Below are 18,606 nucleotides of genomic sequence, written 5' to 3'. Positions count from 1 at the left end.
CACTTTAGTTTGCCTAGTAGCAGTTCTCATCAGTATTCAGAAGCAGAATGATACAGTAAAGGAGACCAGGCAGCTTATACTGCAGTACCTGTTTCAATATATTTTGAATTATTAAAGAAATACTTTTATTGTAGCTAAGATAGTGACATATGCAGAATATCAAGGTCAGTGCATGAGGGTGTTAAGGAAAAACAATAAATGCAGCAGATAACTAATTTATCTCTTGGGAATGTTATTTCACGCACTGACACATTTTCCTCTTTAGCATCAATCTATAAGGCTGAGTTCTGTGAAGTGCTTTAATTAACCTATCATCATGTACTTATTTATGGTGTCCCCAAATGATATTATCAAAATACAATAGTCTACTTTCCACCTCCACGCTATAAAATATTTCAAGGTCTGAATATTTATATGAAACAGTGATTTCTGAAAACAAATATTTTCAAACCTGTTTTATATCTGTACCTTGGCACGCTGTCAAACTTTAATTGCCAGCAACCAGGCAAAGCATATACTCTTGAAAATTAGCACGTGCCTGTTACTTCTTTTCATCTGGCTATCTGATAAAACTCCTTTAAAATTAGTATTCAGCATCTCAGAACCCATGCACACAGGGCTGGTATAATTTGTCTTTCTGACACACTTAACCCAGCAAGTTGGTTCCTTGGTCTCTTTGATAGAGCAGTAAGATTAAACGCAATTATTTCACTTTCTGTAAGTCTTCACACAGTGATACAAGCATCATTCCTCATCTCTGCAGTAGGCTGGATCACGCTTATTCACTCACTGCAAGTTCAATTTAACGAGTGGAATGGTGATATGAAAACCACTTCAAAAAATGATGTATTGTTGCCCATAACTTTAGTTCTGTGATAACGTTTATACAGTTGTACGATCCTTTTACTAGCCTAAGATTTTCTTGCTCTTAGTTGTCCCGGAAAAACTGTCTTTCATTGGCTCTACAGTAAATGTAAGGACAGCCTTTGTTAACTGCTGACAGTATGTTCAGCTTTAGTACATTCAGGGAGATATATGGTTTGTAGCCAAAGTAACACATAATAGCAACTTCATCTTTTGAAAATTATGTTCAAAAAACTGACACCTTGCAGTCAAATACTTGCTGTGGTTTGCTTTGAGTATGTTAGGTTTTATGAGTATTGTGAGGCTCAGGAAGTCATTCATTAGTGCTACATTCAGTCTCACACTTGTATCTGACTGCAAAGTTAAGAGTCAGTGTTATTAACTTCTAATGATGCCATCTCCTGGTGAGTGGCGCCTGTGCTGGTGTTGTGTTCTAGAGGCAGTACAGAGAAGATGGAAAATAAACAGCAAAACTAACAGAGCTGATAAAAACGTTGGCTGAAGTAGGAGTGTGCACACACTAAGGGTTTTGCCTTGGAGTCTGGAGCCAGACTCTATGGTGACAGATACTTTATTAACTGTCAGAAAATAATCCATCTGTTTTTGTCAGTTGCTGAAGGCAGTTCATTCTTCCGATGCACTTGTACAGTGCTTAGCACATCAAAAACTCAATCTTGATCACAGCTTGTAGTCACTCGGCTAATAATATAAACATGTTTTAACACAATGATGTTGCTTCCAATTCATGTTCATGGCTTTTAATGTTATTGTTTGCAACAAATCAGTCCACAGATTGCTGATAATGTCTCATCATCTTTGCTCCATTTCTTTGGGCTTTTTCTTTACCTGTAGCACCTTCAGTAATTGCGGCATGAAAGTCTGCTCCAGAACTGCCTTCATGCACCAGGCATGTACATGCACACACCAATGTGCATGCAACAGTGCCAGTTCATTGGCTTTATAGACTTATAATCATACGCAATCTCTCTGCAAATACTGGATGAATCTACAATTTTAACACTGGTAATGAGTGGCATCATTGTCCCCTGGTGAAAGGTACACTGGCTGCACTGGGTCACCTCTGTATAAAACAGTGAAAATGGCTCTGTCAGTTCAACAATGTAATGGGACTGAGTATTTTCCCATGTGATCCTGTGGACGATTGAGTAACTGTTTGTTCTTGCCTTCGTAATGGACTGAGCTTGCTACATGTTCCATTGTAGTGTATATTTTCATATCTTAAATGATGCCTATATCTTTTTTTCAGGGAACTTCAACAAATTTCAATATCCTTTACAATGTGCACTTTTCAAAATAGCATGTAACATTCCATTAATGGTGTCACTACTGCCAAATACATAATTCTATTTTTCTCTTGTCCCCATGGGATATCTTACACACTGTAATGGGAATTCATGAGCAGATTTTATACCCTAATTTTCTACCCTTTAATTTTGACATTTAGTTCTTTCCTACATTTCAGGCTGCTGTCTTTTGAAAATAGGACCTACAAACTTTCCAGCTAACTAAGCTATTAAGGTTAAAGCAGTGATTATGTAACCAATTTTGGCTTGTCTAACTGTGGGCTTCCCTTCACCTTTGCTGCATGTCTCTGCCACATGCCTGTGTCAGTGAAAACAGTCTAACTGGTTTCTTCAGAAAAGAAAAATTTTGACGGATAAGCAAGTGGACCTGACTGACAGCATGGCTGTGCCTGACACCAGTACACAGGGGACAGTAGACACATGTATTTGTGGCCTTCTTGTCACATCAAACTACTTGAGAAAGTTGCAGCATTGGGCATATATTTTGCACCTGGAATTCACATATGATACCTAGTTTTACCTGCACAGGAGATTCTCTGTTGGAGCTGTTGGACTGGAGGTTGGCCTACGTATATTTCAGCACTAATGTCTTACTGCTGAGCTTTTGGACTTGTTTTTGGTTAACATCACTCATGACAGGCATATCACTAAGAAGATATGCTCACATAAAAGGAGAACACAGCATAGGAATGTACTGAATTGGCTTTTGTTGCAAGTTATTGCACTGCTGGAGATGTTGTACTGCAAAGCATTTCTGCACAAGTCTCTCTTTCCACTGAGTTGCTACTCACATGTCCACACAGATAGACCTGGGGTATAGCCTCTATGAAGAGCAGTGGAAGGGAGAGACATAGAGGAGGGACTACACGCCTGTATTTCTTGTCTCCTCTGAAGACCGATGTTAAAAGCAATAGGAAATTTCCAGCTGTGTTACCAATATGCATCATAAATGTTATTGACTAAATTTAGCAAACCAACATAGCAAACAGGAAAACAGAGCTCAGTTCATCTTTCGCATCACACGGCCTTTGTAATCTACCTTCAAAGCTAAAGACAATGTTTACTGACACTTTGTTTTCCAGCTGGGATTGCCTCCTTGTATGAGAAGCAACTTCATTACTAGTTTGAGGTGAGAGAACATAATGTTGTGACGGAAAGAACAAGGCTGACATGTAAAGCATGGTACTTGACATATCTGTTAATCTTCCTTCTTTTTTTAAACTTTTTGGTCCGAGAAACAGTCTTCAGAAGAATTAATATACAAAGTCAGGTGGGAAGGATCTTTGACACCTACTCTTTTTGATCCCAGCTCTCTGCTTCTTCTGTTTAAAGATGCTCTTGCTAAGATTGTTTTTCCAACATTGTACCACTTCTTCATCTTTAATTAAATTTTTAATGGTACTTCATTCTGCACTTTTTTGAAAGATGCAATCTTGGAAATACGGAAACAGGAAGAACAACTTTCCCCACAAGACTTTCTAGAGTTTGGCCAGACAGTTTCTGCTAGTACAGGAGTCAGAACTGTTACATTGGTCTGTATACGAGATTTCCTCTTAATTAAAACATTTTGAAATGCTTTATGACTAGGATGAGTCACATAAAGCTTTCTGATTAGTGGGCAGATACAAGCGTGGGCAGATACAAGCATCATATTGAAGAGAAGGGGCAAAAGACACGCTGCTGCTAAGAGATGCAGGATATTACGTGCTGTGCCTGCAAAGGAAGTTATTGTTCAGCACTGTTGTACTGTTTGATGACAGAAAACTCTATATGGATGGGTTGAAAATGTCTCCTATAGTCCTGCCAGACCCAGTCTTGTGACTTGGGACCTTGTAAGCTGTATGTCTATTTCTGCTTCCAAGTCTCTGTGCCTAGTGGAAGGTGAACAGGTATGCCCCAGAGAAGTATCTTGGCTGGCAGAAGAAGAGATCTTCTGAGTCCACGGGTCCAGCTGCCAGGAGGCTCAGCCAGGACAATGTACCTTCTCCAGTGCGACTATAATGCCAGTTCTTCTCTGGCCATTTGCTTTTGAGACTTTACCAGTGCTTCTGCCCTGGTGGTACATTCTCAGCATTTCATTCAGACAATATTGTACAAAGAATATCTGAACTGAAGTCTCATAGGCTGGATTACAGATTGTAGTTTTGTGAAGACATGGTTGAGCTGCAGCAGATGAAGACAGCAGCTAACGAAAGCTATTGCTGTGCCAGCATGTACCTGAAGACAAATGCTAGGCCGAACATGCATAAGGCATCTGGTTTTATTCCGGTGGCATATGGCAGGTTCACGCCCTTAACAAGAAGTCACCCTCACAGCAGCATCAGCCAAGGGCAAGGTCAAACAGCCAAATGTGCAGGGAATTACATGTTTTAATGTCTTCTCTGACTAAGAATGTGCTTTGCAATCACAAGGAGTACTCATGATGCTTAAGTAATTTTGCAGAGCGCAAGTATACAGCTGCTCAGTTGTCGTTAAGTATCCCATGCTCATACAGGATTGTGTTGTAAAAAGTTGAGACAGGCAGTGAATTACAGGCGTTGATTGCAGGGTGACTAGATAGGCCGCCACAAAACATACGTCTGTAACTTAGAATTCGCAGGGCAGTTCAGTCCATGAACCAGCCTGCTGTAATATATCACCCTGCCAATAAACAGAAGCCAAAATATAAAGTTACTATATACTTTCTCAGGCCCATGAAACTGGTGGGTGTAATGATCCAGACATATAGCCTGCTGATACACTGTTAAGAGTCCATGAAAGATGAATAACGAAATGTGTGGGGGTAGACCTTAGCCATCTTAAATATGCCAATTAAAAAAAACAACTCAATGGACAACTCTGGGAAATTGCTTTTGATTCTGTTCTGGCTGGCTGGCAAAAAAGGGCCTTTTTCACAGTTATAGGTGAGGGAAGGCTATTGGCACCTATGGGCACCATTAGCACTTCTCAGGGACAACAGAAATTCATCTCTTCTAGCTAGGAGTGAAGTCACCTTGAGAGATAACCATCAGATACTGAAAGAGCCAAATGAGTGACACTTTCTCAGCATCTGGGGCCTGCAAGTTAGTTTTTCAGGTTCGCATGAGGAAACCTTGGTGGGTTTTATGCAAAATGAATCGCTTCCTGTAAGTGGGCAGCGTGTTAAGGGCAGATGGCAGCATTCCCCTGCGGACCTGTGCTGGGCTGTGGAGCTCCAGCACTGGGGACGCTTGGCTGCAGAGAAGGAAGGCCCCGCCGCCATGCCGCTCCCCTGGTCTGGGGTCCTTATCAGAGGCATGGCCTGAGGAGTGGTGGAGGCTAGAGCGATTGCAGGGGTGAAGCCATGGAGGCCAGTCAGGGGCTGCACCATTTGTTTTAGTTTTGGAGTCAACTGTGAGGAGTGAAAGGTCTAATGGCTCTGGGGCCTGTGAAGTATTTGATAAATATTTCACTTTGACAGTCTTCTCCCTGCCCAGACGCAGCTGCATATAGAGAGGGCACATGCACAGACTTGTGGCAACAGATGTCTGTTTTGCTGGGACGTGCCATGTTTGGAGGAGTGGCCCCTGAAGAGTTAGCATGAGGCTGGAGAGCAAGCATCGCATCGCTGTTTGCTATAAACAAACCTTTCCAAAGTGCTTGTAATTGCAGTGTGAGAAGGTTGGCCAGGCCTACATGGTAGCAGGGGAGGAAAATAATGTTTTCTTTTATCTGTTCTTGCAAACAGCTGGAGACAGATAAAAGCAAAGACAGTTTTAACCTAAGCAAAGGTTGTGACTGTGTGCTTTTCTTTGTTCCTCAGTGCTTTCTGTTTTTTTCCTTCTTAGTTACAATTTTATTTACAAACAAGACTATGCATGAGAGAGCTCCTAAATGCGTTTTCTTTTTTTTCCTCTTCTTTCCTTATTTGACTTAAGGACATACCTCTTTCTCCTCAAAATCAACTTCTGTGGCTGCCTCCGCTTCAGAGGTATGCAAGGACAACAGCCTCTGTGCTCTGTTCTGCCTACTTACAGCAACCTCCAGAGCCCTGACACAAAGACCAGACCAACTTCTTCCACAACTAACCATTACTGAGGATATGTTTTGCCATAGTATGGTGGATGTAAAACAGTCCTAAAGCAATCATTTTCAGATTTTTCCAGTAACACAGAATGCAGTGGCATAAGACAGAGAAGAGGAACTGTTATCTTAAAAACAAACAAAAATCTTCTGTCACTTCTTCCAGGTACACAGGAGAAAAATTTCAAATCCTAGAATTCAGAGTGAGTAATGATTTACACTGACATTAGTTAGAATCACTTACTGAGCTAAGTTCTCCATGCAATTCTTTAAAACTGTATAAACTGTAACCTTGCTGCTTCTAATTAGATGCCTTGGACTGACATTTCATCACAGCAGGAAAACGGTGCTTTGCTAGACTTTTCAATTGCTCTAATTCTTCAAGTCATATCCATCCAATAACATATAGCTCCATCAGGGTGAATCTTGCAGGCACATAGGCTCATCTACATAAGGAGTTATTCCAGATCAACTTCTCCTGATTAAATCTGCTGTGGATGTTACTGCAACAGAAATAGCTTTTCTGTTGTAAAGCCTGTATTAGACCACTCTTTCCTTTTGTTAATTGCAATCTTTTATGGCTCTGTATGTTTTCTGTAGGGATAAAAAGTAAATATTGCTTCAGATATATTTTTACTGTACTATGTACTTTCCACATATCTTGCTGCTTGCCTTCAAAAAGTAAAGCCTATTTGAAGCACATTACAAGCTGTATTGCCTGCAGACTTCTCAGGTATGCTTTCCAGCAAGCTGAGATGTTTTCACAATGGCATTCCTGCAATTTCAACATCTGATAAATAAAGGCATGACTATTTTCCTCCAGCTGTTCTCTTTGGTATTTATTCACCCTAAGCTGGTACCTTCTTTTCAAAGCCTGTGGAAATACAGGCATATGGGTATGGAAAGTACCCAGTTTGTGGGAAACAATGAGAAAAGGACCTTTTATGGTCTAGTGTATCTTATGTGAACAGTAAGAAACTTTACTCCCTCTGCTCAAGTCTTAAGGTGTGGAAAGGAACAGTTCGAAACCTTTGCAGTGTTTAACATGAATGTATTTTTACACAATGACTTGCTAAAAAAATCTGTTACTGAATAGTCATAGATTCAAAGGAATCCACAACATTATGTTGTTTGCTGGTGATGTGTCCTTCTCTGCTTAATAACTGGATTGTTGATTCCCTTCGTGGCAAAGAAATTAATAAAGAAATTTTAAGAATTAAATATTTTGAAATTTTAAAAATCATAAAGAGTTTACATTTCAATAATGTCTTTTAAGACAAGAAAATTATGTATCTGACTGTTTCTATGTGGTAGCTCCCCGTTCAAAGAAAGAAAGTACATTCTGGGCTTCTCTTTGCAATTTTTTTTTAACAAGGGTGTTTTATAAACTTGCATTACAAATGCACTTACATCTTCCAAACATTTTTTATTTTACAACCTAGAAATTTAAATGGTATATAAGTCAAGACAGGTTTCCTGTAGAAAAAGTTTAAAGAGGTTGCTCTTTGCTGTCGTCCTTTTAAAAAGGGAAGAGGAGCTCACATTTCTAGGATGTGAAAAAATAAAAACACCCAAAGACATGTAAGTATCAGCTATGCGTTCTTAAGAAACATATGCTTCCTGCCCAAGAATATGCATATGTACAATTTAGCTATAATAAATAATTATAAAAACTGGAAGACTGTATAATTTTTAGAGTTCTTCTGTATATTAGGGTTTGAAATATACCTACCCTTACAACCCTCCTTATCTCTTTAAATTTCAGATTGTTCATCCTACCCTGCCCATTTCTCACTGTTTTGTTACAGGATGCAGTACAATGCCAAATGGTAGATAACAATTTTCGAGTTTAAATAAAGCCAAACATAAAAGCTTTTCAGAAATGAAATCAGCTTTATTTCTTAAAAATAGTTGTACTGTGTACAAAGGAAATTACTATAATTTACAATACTTAAGGCATAGAACATTGGGGGGTTTTCGCTTCCACTGGAAGAACAGTATTTCAGAACTAAAGAATCGTTAGAATCAGACATTGATAGCAGTAATAAAATAATAATATAATAATAAATACTTCACATTCATATAATCTGAATTTATAATAAACCAAGCTTTTCAACATTAACTAATACATCTTAACCTGTCCCCAACATGCAGCTAGAAGTGTCTTCTGTAGCTCACAGAAGAAAAAAAGTTGTATGAGTCATGGTGAGGGTTACGTCAACCTTAAGATATTTCCTTTTGTGCAGTTTCACAACTGCCAGCAGCAGAGCTCCAGGAGGACGGTGAGCAGGCAACAGAGTGCCAACACTGTTTGCTGTAATCTTAGCCCATTAGAATACAGTCTGGTAATTTCCTCCTTTTCTGATCTCAGTTCTAAAAAAATATCAAGAAATTAAAATGGTTAATGAGTAAAATATGTAAATTTTAAACCATAAGGATTTTCCACATACTTTGAAAGTCCTCGGACATCTCACAGATACTTAAGTTAAAGGTATCAGCTGTTAAAGCCAATCAAAGAGGCTATTCTTAGGGGAGAGATGTGAATAGATGTCCCATCAATGATCGTTTGAGGAGCAACAGATAGCACTTATCAGCTCTTGCAGCCATTAATCTCAGAATAATCAAAAGTAAATACCAAGCAAAACCAAGAGCAAGATCTTCACAAGAGGTATGTACTCAAGTCTGCATGCAGCCTTTTAACCATTCCTTTAACAAGAAGGGGTTTCATTTATTGGCACAAGCAGAAAGTCATACCCTCATGCATGTGAAAGCCAGAGTCCCCGCTCAGGGAATGCATAGATGATTCTGCACTGCCACCTTTATTGCATATGTTAAGCTGAGCTCAAGAGTAGCAAGCCATAGACTGCTTTTACTGAGCACGGCAAGGCCTGTTAGGTCTTTTGCTCTTGTAACGGGAAACAATAGGCCTGATTCAAAGGTGAAAACCCAAGGGAACGTGAGCATTTAACTCTTCTGAAGATCTGGGTGCTACGCATAATTCGTCAATACAGAAGACTTCAAGGCAAAAATTGTTTTGGTGGTGGGTTTTGGGTTTAGTGGTATTTGTGGGGTTTTTTTTTGGTTTGTTTGGTTTTAGTCTGTGGTTGCTAAGATAGGAATGTCACCTTTCTTTTGCATTTCACTTCTTTGGACTTGTGGGCTTACCACACAGCAGGGCATATCGTGGGGAGCTAAGAGGCTCAAGTTTTGAAATTTGTATTTGCTTCTGAGTTGGTGGTGTAACTCAGGAGTCACAGCTTCGATGCACTGCTACTCAGACAGTAATCTGTTCAGGAAAGGTAGTTCCTCGGGATGCAAATGAATATCGAAATTATTTAGGTCTGCTGTTTTCTTACCCTGTTAACTAGTGATGCTGGCACACTGAATTAAAGTATATCACAGCACAGAGTGGTATTAGGACATGACAAATGGAGAAGGGCAAGCATGTTTTGCACTAACTTTCCCACTGAAGATAAAATAATAATAAACTCTTATTAGTCATTTCAGAGTATTGAAAATAGTCTGGATCTCAGTAGCTAGTTCTCTGTTATGGAAAATAAATACCTGTGAAGCAATCCTTCAAGTTTTTATGCTGGCTGATACACTGTTTTCAAACATACTCAGATCTTTATACCGGGATTTTCACAGGCTGATACACAAAGACTTGACATAAAGTAATATAGTGCTTTGAGGAGACTAGGTGCTACTACTTTACAATGATCAGGACTATGGCTACATATTTTTTGTGGGGTGTGCTCAGTCTTAGAACGCTGTACAAGAATATTTCGAAGATTAAGATACAGATCTTAAAATAGTTTTCCACCATTTATGTGTTAAGTAGCTTATGTAAGAACATGCAAATTTTCAGTACTTTTTTCTCTAGTGTAATACTGGTTTCTACTTGTACCACACCAGCTCATGCTACTGCTTTTTCTCTTTCCTCATCTAAAAAACAATATTGTATGCTTGGATGTAGTTTAGCTGCAAGAATTGTCCTGGTTAAGTGGGAAGTCAAAGGCATTTGCAGGTTTTGCAAAACAGAGAAATATTTAATGCCTGTAATTTTCGGTTAAAATGGAGAAAGTTTCCTACTGTACAGGATTATAAAGATCTCAAAGCATTTTACGTGATGTACTATACAGGCAACAGCAGTATTATTTACTGTCTCATTAGTGCATTCTCTGAAGCAAAGCAGGCCACTGCAGAAGTCTAAGTAGAGCACATACAGCATCCTCCAAGTAGTCCACCTTCACAGAAGGCAATTTTGTTACCCAAAATATAAAAACGGTTGATTTAACGCCATTCCTTACCACAGTTATCGTGCATTATTTCTGAGAGACAGTTCAGTGTACCATAGCCGCACCGACACAGCCAACAGCCCTTCAGCACCCAGGCACCATGGGCAATGCTACCACAGTTGCTGTCAAGGACAAGAGAGACATTTGGTACATCCCTGATCCCACCACAGAAAACAACCATCCAGAGCAGCTTGCTCACTCTCTGGTTTTGGTCTGTTTTTTACCTTTGCCGCTCATCATGTTCACAGTATCTGCCAGTGAAAGGCTTTAGGCAGGCACAGAAAGCCCCTAGGATACAGGTTCCTCCGTTTTGGCAGCAGTGTCGGTTCAGTTTTTTACCTGCAAAATAATATTACAGAGGTTACCAAGCATCCCCGGGGCTCCCAACCTCCCCTTTTCCTCAGTTGTTCTCTCAGGTCTCTCCAGTTGCCAAAGGATCTTAAGGATATCTAGTTTTATTGTCTTTAGGGACAATAAAATTATCTGCCTGTTAGAAGTGTTTGTTCAGTTAAGCCCAGTTTGTTTAGTTAAGGATTAGAAGCAAACTACTAGGGATTACAGGATGGTCAAGAACCAATGCCTGGCAAGTCCCACAGCAGCAGCACATATTCAAGTGAAATATTTCACTTTGACAGAGGCAGGTTTCAGTCATGCTAAGAAAAGGGGCATTGTTACTGTGAAGTGGTGCCTATTTTTGAAGAAAGGAAGCTTTGTTACTGGAAAGAGTTGCTTAGTTTAGAGATGGGAGGGAAGGCTTCCTGAAGCCTTTCTCAGACTCCTGGGATTGAGTATGAATCTAAAACTTTATGTATGTGGGAGGAAACAGAAGTCTGTCCTTGGGTGTTTTTTCTGTTATTGCTGTTGCTTTCAGACAGCCCAGGCTTTTTTTTTTTTTTAATTACTTTAAATAATTTTTGGTCATGAAATATGGTGAATTTTTAAAAGCAAACATAATTTTAAAATTTTTACAAACATTTTTTTCAAATCTAAGGGATCAACGCCTTCTTAACTGCTAGTATCCTTCCTCGTTTTCTGTTACCACCTTTTGCAGGTAAGACATCCCTGGTTCTACCTTAAATTTTATCACCATTTCCTAAGTGGCCACGGGAATAATTCAAAAGGAGCGGCCACATAAAAATCAACCGGCTGGAATCTTCCAAGACAACGGTCGAAGCATTACAGTCATATAATATTTTAAAAAGCAATTTTATGGCACTGTTTAAATAAATAAAGCTACCTACTCTCTGTAATCCCAGTGAAAGGTACCGACGCCCTGGAATTCTGTTGCTTTCTGCTTTCATAGCTCTGATTCATGTCACTGAGACCATTTACAACAGTCCCTTCGTTCTTTGGCTGCTGCTTTTGTACTGTGGCAGTGAGAGTTTCCACATCATCTTCACGTTCTTCATTTTCACGGCCTTGAGAAGTGCAAATACGGAAAGTAAGGGGAGCTTGTAATGAAGCAAATGCCTACTGTAACTGTACAAGAGCAACACAGGGGAGCAGGGGCGAAGCACGGATTATTTCCTTACCCTTTCCTAAATGAACAGTCTGACAGATCAGAGTCATAGTGAAAAGAATTCTACAAAAAACAAAGAGCTGAAATAAATTTGTGCTAGTAAGACACAAACACCAAAATCAAGATGGGGGGAGGAGCTTTTTCAAAGACGTATCAATCACTGATAAACTATACATATTTTATGCCAGCAGTAATTCATATTAACATATCAAAAATCTCAATTTCAGCTTGAAAACTGAGGGGGGGGGGCGCGGGTGGAAAACAGGGACATACAGATTAGTCTTGCTTCCACAAAGCTACGCATTACATGCATTTGCTAGCTGACGATCAAAAATGTCTCTTTCTGTACATTTCGTTACAACTCGGTTGTTGCCAGCCGCTACAAAAGCGGTAAAGGTAGAAGGAAAACATTAGCCTTCACTTCACCCGCAGTTCCAGGTACATTTATTTTTTTCAGCTTCCTGGATTATCAGCTGAAAAAAGCACGACTAAAAGGAAAAGCATGCTTGGCTAAAGAAGGTCCCTGGCAGCTCAGGCAGCCTTACCTAACGTGATTTCCCCAGTACATTTTCCTGCAGCCTGAAACACCCGTGAGATTCTCCAGGAAAGCTTGAGCAGAAGCAAGAGGTCCACAGCCCCTCACTGAAGGCTGTTGCATGCAGCAGTCCTCACACCATACACGGCAACAAGACAGGGAGAAAGGAGGGTGGATGAAACTTTTCTCTTTCCGTCCAGCTTATAACAACATCGAAAAGACATAGTCCCCAGCTGCGCTGCTTACTGAGCCCCCACTGAGGTCCTAACAGGCAGGGACCGTCTCTCCGAGCTGGGACTCCTCGGCCTGCCCCCGATTTACATGCACTGCTGAAGGGTGGAGCAAACTGGGGGCACCTACTGCTGGGGGGGAGACTTAAGGGCCCATGACCACAAAAAAGCCCAAGCCGGGAAGAGCTCGAGTCCAGTCAGATGAAAATACCTTGCACCACTACATACTGGATGGAGAAGAAAAAACTGTTGCGCAGAACTCCAGTAGGTCTACAATAAACTGCAGCAGGTATATAATGACGGTTAAATGCCTCAACTCTACCTACGTGCCTAGTCTCTACCAGGGTTTTCCACAGGGGGCTGTGCTTTAGGGATTTGTACCACTGTGCAGCACAGATGCTTAGAGCCTGCATTAGAGATGTCTACCAAGAGTACTACAGAAAGTGATACAAGGTTCTTGGCAGAGGTTTGTTGTGTCACAAATGGTGTTAAACTCTTTAAACACCTTTTGAAACTTTTTTATTATTACTAAAATTAGACCCAATAGTGAGTATTCCTAATCTGAGTTTGTGCAATATCAGCAAATAACGAGATTTACCATGTGCACTGAAATGGGCTAGGACTACTCACACAACCTTCCCATGGCACAGCAGCATCAGCATAAAGACCTGCAGATGGACAGTGGTAAAAAAAGCAGCTCTGTGCAGTGTTTTCTCAAATATCTCTACCTGTACCACAGAGTGTACATGGCCTTTACCTAAGTTGTAAGAAGAAACTGCAGTGAGACAGCTTGGGTTTTTTTTTTGGGGGGTGTCATGTGGAAAAGGGGTTCTTTCACTACACCAATGCAAATCAAGCTAGTACAAATCACACCTTGGCTAGATACATGATTGCATCATACATATGGGTCAGACCTTCACTGAAGAAATGGCTGTACTGGCTAAAGACATTTCCATCTCCTGTTGTTTGTAATTCCCTGTGGCTGACACTTGTTAGCTTTGCCCTGTCTAAACTAATGGTTTGGAAGCTGTGAACACCCCTCATCCAATTTGGTACAAAGGCTGGCTTAATTTACCAAAAGAGCTGCCTGAATTAAGTCAACTCGCTTGGCACAGAAGCAGATGGAGAGTGTTCTGAGGACATGCTCTTTCATGCCTCCTGTGGGAACGCTGATCTCCTACAAGAGGATAGAAGTGCATGGCTGAAGACGCGAAATGGCTGTTTCTGCAGGGAATGCTTGCAGGGAGTGCTCTGCTGGGCTACATCACAGTGGACAAGGCGTTCCCAGCGCTGGTACAACTGTTGACTCCAACTGATCTAAATTCAACCACTTTTTTTGTGCAAGTAGGCTAACTCCTTTACCTTCAAGGTAAATTGTTTCATGGTGTGTTTTATGTTTGTTACTAATTTAAACTGATTTAGATGAAGCATTTCTTGTTCCAAAGTTGTACCACCAAAGTACCATGTCTTTCGGACAGTGTGTGACGTACATATGGGTGTAATTCAGCTAGGTCAGCAGTAGAAGAGCTTTTATGCTAAGACTTGTATGTAAGATATTTCATAGAATGAATATTATGATAAAAATCACATCATCTTATTTCAAGAAGGGATTTTGTTTTCCGATTTTAAATAGCAACAATTATGAAGAGACAGTTTACTCTCATCATTATGCTGTCTGCCTCTACCTGCTGTGATTCACAAGAACTTCTAAACTAAATATGTGTTAAGGTTTAGGTACTTGCTTAAAACCTGTCACGTGTGTTCAAATACTGTTGTGCTAACATATGCTGTTCTGAATTAGGACTCTAAGATGTTTCACACAAAATGAGAGAGATGTCATTTTTGCATGTATTCACAAAACACATATGTTTGTTTCATCAACATGCAGAAACATTTACTTGTGGAAAAAACTTACAATCCAAACAACTCTTGATTCCGAGTTCTCTAGCTGTATAACGGGGTTGGTATTTTGAGTTTAAAAAGAACAGCTGTAGTTACATTTGTTTGCTGTTTTTTTGTTACTATATTAGGAATAAAATACTCATTTTCAATTTGGTCTAACTGGTAATATCACTTTGAGTTACAATAGTGAGATACTGAAATGCCATCCTTTAGCAACTAGTTTGTTTGATTTTCCCCTTCCCATAGACTGAAGGCAGAAAAAAATAAACAGAGGCAAGTAAACATCACACTTACTGTTTTTTTTTTTACTATATGCAGTGTCAATATAGTTCTCCTGAAAGCTTTTCTGGGTATCAGATTCCTAGCCCTATACTGGAGGTAGCTTTCGAAATGGGGGTGCTGGTAAAGAAATATTGATCAATTTTCTCAGCCTGCGCCATTTGTTTAAGATCAGAAGTCACCCCTATAACTGCAAGAGCTAACAACCTGGGGAGCTGTAAAGCAGTTGGTAAGCATTTCTCACTGTGATACCTTGTTTCTTCCTTCCTTCTCCCTACAGCCTCACCAGCAAGGCATACATAGGAATGAGGGTAACGTAAATTACTGAGCTGCTGCTGTTTGCTGACTGCCCTGCAGAGGTGAGATTGGTGTGACACGGCGGAAAAGCGCTGCTGTTTATTGTTAACAGAATCTGCCATAAAGTGATTGCTTCTGCCCAGGGATTTGCAAGGAGCTGCAGTGAGGGTAAACACACCCTTTTATCAGCTTCAAGTAAGATAAGAGTGGAGCCAACCAAAGAGCTGGTCCTGAGCATTTCGGTCAAGCCCTGTGTATGCAGGAGATGGTTAACCATCAGTTAGGGGCCTTCCGTGTGGTTAGTTCCGACAGCAGGTCAAGTAGCCTATATGGATAAGGGTGGTAGGAAAACATGGTGTTAATTTATTAGTCCACAGAAACCCTCTTGTGCTCATCCAGGGAACTGTAGGTCTGTAGCCTACGTCTTCTGTCACTGTTTCCCAACATGCAAGTGGACCACTGCACTGAAAGCTGAAGTGTAGGTGATACATGCTGGTTTTTTGATATATTAGTGTTTCATACCAACTGTATTCCTGTGTAATCCTGTACTCAGCATTTCTGAGAGCTTCTGGATCAGTAGATGCCTAAAGACTGGAGGCAGCAGTGAATAAAAAAGAAACAAGGATAAGGAAAATTTGGATGTCCCTGGCTTAAGGGAGCTGTGCTGGAAAGCCTGCTCAGGGGTATGCAAAGTTCAACGATGGCCAGAGCAGACGAAGTGTCTGCTGACTAGAAAGATTTAGGTTCCCAAATTCCTGCTTAGGGCTGGGACCAGATCCCTAACCAGATTAGGCAAAGTTAAATCAGTTATGCAGGGTGTTATGGAAAATGATCGAAAGCAATTATGCTCCCTGGACATTTATTGAAACCTTGGAAATAGAGAGTTCTGTGCAGGAAAGCTGTCAGCCTGGGTGACTTACAGTTCTCTGAAGAAAGAGCAGATCCCAGGCAGTCTAGGCTGGGAGCTCTCAGAGTGTGCTAAACTAATTAAATGGTAAGGATTCTGGATGGAAAAACCTAATACTAGCCAACTTGAGATTTTTATTTTTATTTGTTTATTTTTTGTTGGCTACAGCTGCTACTAGGACTTCTGACAGCTACCCAGGTGTTCTTGCTTTCTAAAGGCTATGTAAAACTTAAACACAGCAGGACTGAATGATTTTTACGGTGTCACAGAACTTTCTTGACATGGCTTGGTTAGACCAGCTCTGATTACTGCCAGAAATTTCCTGTAGGATCGTGTAGGGATTGCTGTTGTTGCTTGTCCATCTCTGTCTATGTATGAAGTGGAGATCATACACAGGCACAAGAGCTTGAGCTGATTCAAATATGCAATATAAATGCCCCGAGCAGATTTTTTTACTGCAGGAGAAGTATGGCTTACATTGGTTTTGTTGGAATGTGCCACGAATTCACTTGAGGAAGTACGAAACAGGAAAATAAGATAATCCATACAGTGACTGGCATCAGTTTAACTAATGCCACAGGTCCATGGCCAACCTAAGCAGGATAAACGTCTGCTGCCGCTAAAAAGATGAGTCCCCCTCTGTCCTACACGATGGGCTGATTGTTTGTACTGCCTCCCCGACACTGCCATTACTGTTTGTGCAGCCATGAGTGAGCTGGAGTAGGGAGTTTATCTGAATGAAAACTCAGCTGGCAATAAAAAAAAGTTAGTTTTCCGCTGGATCAGTTGCCTGATATGGTTCGCCACATGAGCACTAGTGCTGGCAGAGGCAGGAGGCAGGGATAAGCAGCCATGGCTGTGTGATGGGCAGCTACTTTCTGTAGCAGAGCTGATTTATACCAGATTAAATTGACTGTGGAATTTGTAAATAGATTTCAGTTCATAAATTTAAACTAGTGTTCCCCTCCCTAGGAAATAAACCGCAGCCAATATATCCACATGATAATGATACCACCTTCTATGCTCTCATCCTATTAGCACTGATGGAGGAGTAGAGCAGCGATCCCGCATCTCTCTGACAGCATATGGATGAAAGTTAGTACAAACAAGATGGGAGTGATATTACCAAATTAAAGGAAACAGCTACAGCTGTCCTTTGGAGAGGGAACCTTATGCAGATGTTGTACGAAGATGTAATGCTTTCTCATGGACTGACATAGGTTTACGGAATAAACCCAGCCTCATAACAGAGCATCCTGTAGGTTTTCTCTGTACCAAGCCTAATGGTTAGTCATAAATGTGATGAAAAAAAATCAATATGATAATGAAAGGCTTTTGTAATGAGTGTGAATGTAGTTTACGTCTTTTGTGTGCAGCAAAAAAAAATAATCTGCCAGTACACAAGGGAAGTGATAAGAAGATCCTGGTTATCTTCTTCTGAGGGAAAGGTTCTTTGGCAAATGAACCAACACAAACACCAGGAGACTGCAAGGCTGAGACTTCTTTTCTTCTTCTTCTTCAAATAAAAGGAGTTTTAGTATTTTGTTGAAGAAAAAGAAAGTACTCAGGAAAAGGAAATTTTGCACAGTTATTTATTTTGTAGTTGGAAGAGATGATGCTTTTAACCACCCCAGGTTCTGCAGAGAGCCAGAAAGTATTTTTGTAGAGTTAGTAGTGCTGAGCTTTAGCACACTTTTAGCTGAATCCACTTCTCATCCACGTGCTGTCAGCTGTGTGTCACTGTCTTGTCCACCATTCAGGAAGCTGTGTCAACATTCCATGTTTAAGAATGAGTTCTTTTTATCTGCATAAATCTTACCAAGTCTTGTGCAGTCTTACTAAACGGCCGTTTGGGGACACAGGATTAGTGCAGTAATGCACTCAAGCTATATCTCCCTTTCAAAATTACCTTAGGCATCTATCTGGAAATCTATCTTTTCCATATACAAAACGCAGTTTCTTGAGTTTAATGGCATATTTTGACCTGGCTTAGCAGTCTTGTTTGGTGCTGTCAGCTGAAACCAGAGTGAAATTTTCACTCAGTCAGGTGATCCACCCTAGCAGTAAAGACAGAAGCAATTCAAAGGTTGAATAGCTGTCAGGGGTTTCCCCCACTGTTTTCATCTGGTAGTATTGCAGTGTGCCTTAGCCTGTTGTTAATAGTGCTGCAGTAGGATGTGACCCCAGAAAGCCTTCGGGGTTTATGCGGCATGATACAAACTAGGAATTTCCTAGCAGCCTTGAAGGAGTACTGGATGATGCAGTGATCCCACACCATAATTCAGTGATGGGGGTGCATATCCCAGGCAGCCATGAGTGGAACCCTCTGCACAAATCTTTCCTTTGACCTGCAAGCTATCCAAGGATGCTGGCATTTCTTGAAGATGAAGCTACATGTTAAAGCTGAGC

General features: G+C 40.6%; 1 protein-coding gene across 1 annotated transcript; it reads right to left on the bottom strand.

Moving 5' to 3' along the window:
- Positions 1–8,478: 8,478 nt before the first annotated feature.
- On the bottom strand, positions 8,479–12,705 carry CRIPTO (cripto, EGF-CFC family member). Its single transcript, XM_075411467.1, has 6 exons — positions 12,593–12,705; positions 12,061–12,110; positions 11,770–11,946; positions 10,753–10,867; positions 10,541–10,650; positions 8,479–8,603 (listed from the first exon to the last, which is right to left on the bottom strand). The coding sequence occupies exons 1-6, from the start codon at positions 12,703–12,705 to the stop codon at positions 8,479–8,481; spliced, it is 690 nt and encodes a 229-aa protein (XP_075267582.1).
- Positions 12,706–18,606: the final 5,901 nt, after the last annotated feature.

The sequence above is a fragment of the Opisthocomus hoazin genome, chromosome Z, assembly GCF_030867145.1.
Source record: "Opisthocomus hoazin isolate bOpiHoa1 chromosome Z, bOpiHoa1.hap1, whole genome shotgun sequence".
Classification (NCBI taxonomy): Eukaryota; Metazoa; Chordata; class Aves; order Opisthocomiformes; family Opisthocomidae; genus Opisthocomus; species Opisthocomus hoazin.
The sequence above is the reverse complement of the archived record's forward strand: the minus strand, read 5'-3'. Positions and strand labels throughout refer to the sequence as shown.